The sequence below is a fragment of the Pseudoliparis swirei genome, chromosome 6 (assembly GCF_029220125.1).
Source record: "Pseudoliparis swirei isolate HS2019 ecotype Mariana Trench chromosome 6, NWPU_hadal_v1, whole genome shotgun sequence".
Classification (NCBI taxonomy): domain Eukaryota; kingdom Metazoa; phylum Chordata; class Actinopteri; order Perciformes; family Liparidae; genus Pseudoliparis; species Pseudoliparis swirei.
The window spans coordinates 11,715,438-11,723,903 of record NC_079393.1 but is presented as its reverse complement, the minus strand read 5'-3'; the positions used below and the strand labels follow the sequence as shown (position 1 = coordinate 11,723,903).

Sequence of the window (8,466 nt, the reverse complement as noted above, 5' to 3'; positions counted from 1 at the left end):
TTTGCTCTTTTGACGTGCAGATGACTCACGTTAATCACAGTTGTCATTTTTATTGTTGTCATGATATTTTTTCTTCTCCAGCAAAAATAACAAATGACATTTTAAGCAAAGTTGTAGAGGTTTCACATTTTCATTTTTTAATACGAGTTGCCAACTTTTTTTTTTATTGCTCGGCAAATAACAGTAAAAATTGTAATTAACATTTCGATTTACATTTAGTATCTTAACTGTTTTACGATCAAATTATAGTGTTATTAGACCAGACCAATTGTTATTATCTTTTAAATTACCCAATCGCCAGATATATGTAACTCTTTTGTATTCATGAACAATAATCCTCCTCTCTTGAAATAAGTGATAACGAGGGACACATTGTCATTACTGAAGTCCTCCGGACCAGAAGGAACGTGTCCACTTTCCTTCATCCATCTTACATCAGTGTTGGTGTCGCGCGTGCTGCCAAATGAAAGGATTCACCCAGAGCTGTATTGACTTAAAAAAGTTAAAGGCCCGTCGCTTGTGGCGCGAGGCTGTCCGCTTTGTTCCTCTGTCGGATCTTTTTATTTGTTTTCTGCTCCTAGAACCCGAACAAAGCGCAGATCGCTCGCAGTGACCTTTGGAGCAGCTGCTTCTTGTCAAAACCCATGTCGGCGAAGTGTTGCTTGTAAACGATGAATCCGTGGGAACCCAGCACGTGTTGAAGGCCTCACGTATTCATCCGCGGGCCCGGACTACAATGTGCCGGTGGGTCCCCGCTGCGTTTAGCGGCACATCCTGCGCGCATAATGTCAATAACATTGCGTGTGTTTAAAAGAGCAAAATGATTGAATTCATACAATGTGGTCGAAAGAATACTCTGCAGAGTGATAGCATATTAATGTTAATGTTTTCTTGTTTTTTTAAACTTATATAGGCTGCATTAAGCAACATGTTTAGTTAATATAGTTTGTGTTTGTTTGATAATTATAGATATGTGGACCTGCAGGCTACAAGACCAACCACTCAAACCCAACCATCTTCATTGGTCATGAATCCATAGTTAATGCAGCCTGTGTGAGTGGGAGTGCATTTGATTGCTGTGTGTGTATGTGTGTGTGTGTGTGTGTGTGTGTGTGTGTGTGTACGTGTGCGTGTGCGTGTGCGTGTGTGTGTGTGTATGTGTGTGTGGTGGAGGGGGCTGTACTCCAGTCGACATGCCATGTGGACATTGCTGCTGCTGCTGCTGCTGCTCGTGCAACACAAACCATCCGCGCACACCCACGTCTGAGCAGAGTGAGGGGAGTGGTGGAGGCGGTGTTGCACGGACAACTGCGTCCCACTCCGAAAGCAAACACATTTGACATCCTCCAACACAGAGAGACTCCTCATCGCATCCGACTTTGACCTGATCTCAGCTCTCTCGTTTACGACGGAGGAGAGCTGCGCGGACATTAAAGAAAGGTGAGTTTTGGAAACTGATTTCGGCGGTAGTGGAGTCTGTGTTTGAGGAATGACTTTAATGCATCTGTTATTACAACTAAATGTCACGCTCAGTCTGTTGAAATTATTTTTAAAATTCCAAATGGAAACCTGCTTGTTGACAGTGAACCAAGGCGAAAGTTGTAGGCAAATATAAATAATATATGGAGTTTTAAGACCAGGGACATAAAATCAACATCAACCCATCAACATACCACAAACATATTGCTTAATAAAAAGCTGTTTTTATTTGCATTTTGGACCAACATATACAAATTAATTCATGCAATTTTCTCAAAATGAAGAGCTGTAATTGTCTGTCCTCGCTTGCATGTTTAGCATCTTAAACGCTTCATTAATAGGTACATTAATATATTATATTATAAAGCGTTACTTTATTTTGTTAATATATGGTCACTTGTATTAATGCAGCTTCCAGGCCTCCAAGGATGGACTCCATACCCGCGGGACGAGACTCCAGCTCTTCACCAAGCTCCAAACAAGAACTTTCCTACCCGAGCGCCAAGAATCTGAAGCCCAACCATGTCGGGCAGACGGTGCTGTACGGAATACCGATCGTGTCTTTGGTGATAGATGGCCAGGAGAGACTTTGCCTTGCCCAGATATCTAACACGCTGTTGAAGACTTACAGCTATAACGAGATACACAACCGGCGCGTGGCGCTGGGCATCACCTGCGTCCAGTGCACTCCTGTCCAGCTGGAGATCCTGCGGAGATCCGGTGCAATGCCAATCTCCTCCAGGCGCTGCGGGATGATCACTAAACGCGAAGCCGAGAGACTATGTAAGTCATTCCTAGGAGCTCATGCGCCGCCCAAACTTCCAGATAATTTTGCCTTTGACGTTTCCCACGAATGCGCCTGGGGGAGTCGAGGCAACTTCATCCCGGCCAGATACAACAGCTCCAGGGCCAAGTGCATCAAATGCTCCTATTGCAATATGTATTTTTCTCCAAATAAATTCATCTTTCATTCGCATCGCACGCCAGAGTCCAAGTACACTCAGCCAGACGCAGCTAATTTTAATTCTTGGAGGAGGCATCTCAAATTATCAGATAAAGGGAACCAGACAGATTTACTACACGCATGGGAAGACGTGAAGGCCATGTTCAATGGGGGCAGTCGCAAGAGGACGCTGCCAGGCAGCGGGTCAGAGTCTTCCTTAAAATCACATGGACACAGCCGTCCCCGAGACTCACCTGATATACCTGCAAAGATCCTCAGTTGCGAGGACAACCGGGGCGGCATGCCGAGCACGCGTAGCTACCCAGTCATCCCCGTGCCTAGTAAAGGCTTCGGGATGCTGCAGAAGATCCCACCGCCGCTCTTCCCTCATCCGTACGGGTTCCCAGCGTTCAGCCTGTGCCAGAAGAAAGACGACAGCGTGCTGGGAGAGCAAAGCAAAGCGGGCCTCCCGGGGGTCCTGTGGCCTGGTACCAAGGACAGCGCCTATCACACCTTCCCCATGTTCTGGCCCGCGGCGGGCGCGCTGCCCATGCCCCCGTACCCACAAGCTCAGCACAAACCCCCGCCAGAGCTGCTGTGTCCTCCGAGACCGACTGACATGGACATGTCCGAGCACAGCGACCGGAGCACCAACACGTCCAAAGACAGCATGGTGGAAAACGACCGGTGCTCCAGCACTCAGTCGACGCGTAATGACGATGACAAGTCGGGGGACGAGGGGAGGCCGCTGGAGGGGATGACCCTCGCGCACCGGAAGATCAGCTACGTCTCCGCGTTCAGACCCGTTATTAAAGACGCGGACTGCATCGCCAAGCTGTACGGCAACCGGGGCGCTTACAACGGGTGTCGCACCGGCTATTTGTCGCCGGATTTTTTGAGCGAGAGCTCAAGCTACCGGTCCATGTCCCCGTGCGTGGACAGCGATGGCGAGCCGGACGTGGACGTGGAGACGAATAAAACAGCAGAGGAGGAGGAGGACTCCCGGCCTCTGTCCTCGGTGTGTCCTCGGACTCCCCCGGGCTTGGCTCGCAGCGTTTCGCCAAACAACGCAGACTCCAAGAGCCTGCAGGAGAGCAGTCTGGTTGATTCCCAGAAAATGAGCCTCCACGTGGCCCAGTCCTCTGACAGAGAACTGCAGAACAAGCAGTTATCAGAGACACACATAGCTGCGTCTTTCACTGAAGTGAGTGACTTATAACTGAGAAACATGGCGATAATAAGCTATATCTCTCGATGGTTTTCTGAAAATGGGGTTCTTTCCTTGGCTTGTGTGTGTTTTTGTTAACAGATATCTCTGTGATCTTGTGGGGAAATGTGTCTTTTATGTTAAAACAGTGTAACAGCAGCAACAAACAGCATGTCCAACATTTAGAAACAAAAAAACAAAAACTTAAATCAATCCTTTAAATAAAAATGTACACACTGCAACTTAGAGTATATTTTTAATTATTATTTTCTTTTTTATTAATTCTAAGAGTTCAAAGAAGTGGTGATTCTGTCTTCTTTAGGTGCACACACCGGAGAGGGGTGAGCTGCAACAAAGGAGCAGTCCGTATCAGTTCAGACCTGCGAATTACAAGACTGGAGTACTTACAACAAATGGTTAGACTTTTTTCTGTTTCTGTGAAGACATATCGCTGTTAAAAAAGAAAGCAAGAAAAAAAATAGAGGTTAAAATTGCATCGATTTATTTTCTCTTAAGATGAGAGTGCAAGTAAAGAAGAGCCGTCTTCCACAGTGGAGGAGATCGAAACGAAATCTTTTAATGAACACAGCAGTGATGAGAACCAGCGAGAGCCGGATGAGGGTAAGTTACACCGAGGTCAGCGAGTTGGATGTTCTCTGTTATGAGCTGTACGTTTTAAGAAATAGGCTTGTGGTCTACTTTTTGCAGATAGGGGAATATCTTTTATTTTTTTGTGTATTCAGGCGAGGACGCGCCAGCTAGAGCTCCTCCAACACAAAGAGCCATAGAAAGTCTGGCAAAAGGTAAGACGGTGTCTTACCTTTAGATAAAAGGATTGAAAGATAACAAGCTTCTTTAAAAAAAATTATAGTAAGAATGATTATAATAATTATCGATTTTTATATTATTATTGTTATCTCCAATAAAGCGTATAATTACTGATTTCTTTCCTTTCTCTGTTTTGATTTGAGGCAGATTATTTGGCCTTCGTCCCCAAAAACATAAAAGGAATTTATATATATATATTTTTTTTTACTGCAGGCCCAGGCAGACCTGCTCTGAATAGTCGATGTAAATGATGGTAGTGTCCTCATCACTGTCATTAAAAATAGAAAACTGTCCTAGAAGGAATCCTGCTGTACGATATCCTCCTCCAACGTCCTCTATTTCTGTCTGCTTTTTAGAGGAACTACAGAAGCAGCTGTTAGAGCAAGTTGAGCTGAGGGAAAAGCTGGAACGTGAATTTCAAAACTTGAAAGGTAAGCTAAATTCTGCAGCCGTGCTTTTCCACTATTTGGGCTTTTATCTTTGACCGACAGGGACCCAAAAGTCTTTCTGGTGAATGTTGTGTTGCTCCATTCCGGTTTGTGAGTCAGGCCACAACATGAACCCATGGCGCACGTGCTCCTCTCTGCGGAGCATAAATCGGTTAAAGGGCTGCATTCTTCCAAAAATACTAAGTGGTTCAGGGACATGCTGTCCTGCTTTTGCTTTAAACCCCATTTTAATCAGATTTTAGAGGTTATTTCATGCAGCAAATCCCCTTCAGTCCAAAAACATATCTGCATCTTTACTAATTATTTGGAGAAACTTCAGATATGTTGGGAGTCGGAAACAAGAACCAGAAACAAGGTTATATAACTTGTTTTACATATATGTTGACACACATAACAAGAGCGCATGCTTCACATCAATCTCAGGTGAATTATAAGACCAAATACCTCTCACATTCTGACTGCTCCAGTATTTTAAAACTGACTCTCAACACCTTCTCTCCAAAATGCTTGAAATTGTTTCACCCGCTCAACTCTTTTCAAATCTGTTTTTCTAGAAAGCTATTTGAGAATCTCATTAAAATGGAGAATTGATGTGATGCACATAACTGTGTTATCAGAACAGCAGGAAATAAATCCTTGTACAATTTTATTTATTTGTGAAACATCTCAGAAAGGAAAAAACAAATAACTTTTATGTTTTAACGGTATTTATTTCTCAAAGTGGATATTTTACACCAACATATGTGATTCATCATCTTTGATTGGATAATATAAATATTATACACCAAAACAGTATAAGATATACTGATAATTTTACCAGAAAAAAATGAACTGTTGTGTTTGAAATTATAGTTATTTTGTCTCAACTTGGTGCAACATCACTTGTACCAAAGTAAGAAGACTGAATTAGAAATAACTTAAAAGCTATACAATCCAAGTGCATTTGATTATCTACAAATTCATCTCATACTCCTGAAGATATACTTTTATTAATTTCATGCATTAATTAGACTATTTGGACCTATGCCTGGAGTTTGATAAGAGCTTAAATCTAGTGACAAGACAATGGGGCTATAGCAGTATAGACACACCGTTCAACATTTATTCTCTCTTTTGTACTCATTCATTCATCAATTAATAGCCAACAATGTGGGTTTATAGCATCAAGTCTCTGCAAACCATATACAATTTAAAATAACGAAAGCATGTCGATTACAACATCAACACAAATGCCTCAACCGGTTCTGGACATTATTAGATGTGTCACATAGGTCATTTACTTTAAATCAAGGAGGGTTTGAGTAGGCCTACAATCCGTTTTTTTCCATTTACACTTTATAATTTCAACTCTCATTGTTGCATTTGTTACAAAAATATTCAGACATTGTTTTCAAGTTAAATTATTTTAAAGTAAATTATTTAGAAACAATTCCAGTTCCTTATCTCCACGATGAAATATAAATGCAGGTATGTCCAGAGCATAGTGTGACGATTTCTTTAATTGTAGCCCTCTCGATGAGCTCTGCACCTGCTGTCTTGCTTTATCTTGAGAGCAGCGCCCTCAAGAGGCTGCGGCGAATCCTCTGGACGGACCTCTTTAAGTGTTAATATTAATGTTATTAATTTCCTATAATCAAGAATCTATAAGGAGGACTTCATCCAACTAACCTCATTCGCTTTGTTTTTTAAGGTTTCTATTTTATTTCCATTTGAATAAACTATTGTAAACAACATGTGTGTAAATTACAAAGTATTTACAGGAGCAACATTAAAACACTGTGTGTGCGTGTGTGTGTGTGTGTGTGTGTGTGTGTGTGGGGGGGGGTAAATTACGCTTTCGCTGATGGTTGTGGTATTGTTTTTTATTGTTTTATGGCGGCTGACCGCATTAGTGACTGAAATCTGCTATTTGTTTTCTCAGATAATTTTCAGGATCAAATGAAAAGGGAACTTTCCTACCGAGAGGAGATGATCCAGCAGCTTCACGTCGTCAGAGGTGAGAGAACTAAAGCAGAGGGAGTGGATACATCAGCGTGGATTCACAGATTCACTGTGGCATGTTTACCGACGTGATTGATGACAGACTATATGCACGACATGCTCGGTGTGCTGATACCAAGGATTTGTCTCTCGGCTTCAATTTACCGTGTTGATACGCAAGATCCGTTAAATTCACGGACATCACTTATGTGGAAAACACTTCCGATTTATTTCACATTTGACCTGTGATCAATTTGTTAAGTTCCACTTATTAAATAAAGACCCACATTACCATTTAAAATACGGAAATGTACCCTTAATGCAATGGACATCTCAAATAAAGATAACATTTATTCCGATAATTAAACTGATGGGCTCAGTGCACGTCTTTATCCGGTGCTTTGTGCAGCGAGTTGGACCAATAAAGAAAATTCGTGTTCAACAGTAGTTACAAAGTAATTGTAAAATGCAGTGAAATAGCAGTATGGCAGATTATATTCCTGAAGCCAGAGGCTCAGACAATTACCAGACTAGACGCGTCGATCAAGACCTTTATGGAGCATGACCCTTAATCAATTGATCCTTTTATTGTGTAGTGTTTGACAAAAAATGCCTAATTCAAACCAATTGAGTGTCGTAGCTTAATATATGTTTCCATTAAACCGATTTACCAACGCATGCACGTACACTATTGATTGTTGTATCTCCTTCTTCATAGAAGCTCACGACGCATTACATCATTTTTCGTGTAAGATGTTGACTCCTCGCCATTGCAGCGGATCCTGCTCCTTCAAGTCTCCTCTGCTGCCGCCCTGAATCAGAGTATCACACATTTATATTAGAAGGAAACAAAGGACACATACAGCTCCTGTCAAACCATGGCAAACTTCCGAGGAATCAAATTAAAAGAAGATGAACTTGTAATTACATGTAATATTATCAAATGTGTATCATCCTCACTATTTATGTCATCATCGTGCTTACAGTGTAATTTGTTTTCCTGAAATTATAACATTGATGATATTTATTATTTGTGGCAAAGTGCAATGACAATGTATGTATCTTGTAGTTATAGGTTGTTATTTCGTTGTTGTTTTTGTCAATAATAGCAGATTTGATGAGCCAATTTATTGCTCCTTATCCTCTCAGTATTGTGAATTAGTCTACTACTTTTGCTGTGTTCTTCTTTGCAGGCCAATAGCTTCCTTTATGTAATGCACTTTAAACAAATGATGGGAATTAACATACAAAAACGTGTTCATTGAAATAGGCCTACAATGTAATTATTTGTAGCGGTCAAACCAAGCCATGGTCTCGGAAGACTTACAAACCACTGAAGTAGTCGGCTGAATAGGTCCGACATATATTATTCAGAGTAACCTATTTGTTCATGTAGTCTAATATATTTGTTTTCATCGCTAATAAATATATTAATTTATTAAAAGAAATGAGAATTCTTGCTCTCAGTGCATAATTCCCTTTCTTGAGTTAAATTCATTTATTTTAGCCATTTATCTCAAGAGAAGTTATATTTTGCTCTGCCTTTGAATTTATGTGAACGTTTACCAGCGTATTGAATT

General features: G+C 41.4%; 1 protein-coding gene across 1 annotated transcript; it reads left to right on the top strand.

Moving 5' to 3' along the window:
- Nucleotides 1-1,377: 1,377 nt before the first annotated feature.
- skor1b (SKI family transcriptional corepressor 1b) lies at nt 1,378-7,702 on the top strand. Its single transcript, XM_056417521.1, has 8 exons — nt 1,378-1,440; nt 1,891-3,626; nt 3,952-4,045; nt 4,146-4,250; nt 4,373-4,432; nt 4,814-4,888; nt 6,828-6,902; nt 7,605-7,702. Exons 2-8 carry the CDS (start codon nt 1,908-1,910, stop codon nt 7,700-7,702), a joined length of 2,226 nt encoding a protein of 741 aa, XP_056273496.1. The 5' UTR covers nt 1,378-1,440; nt 1,891-1,907.
- The last annotated feature ends 764 nt before the right edge of the window (nt 7,703-8,466 follow it).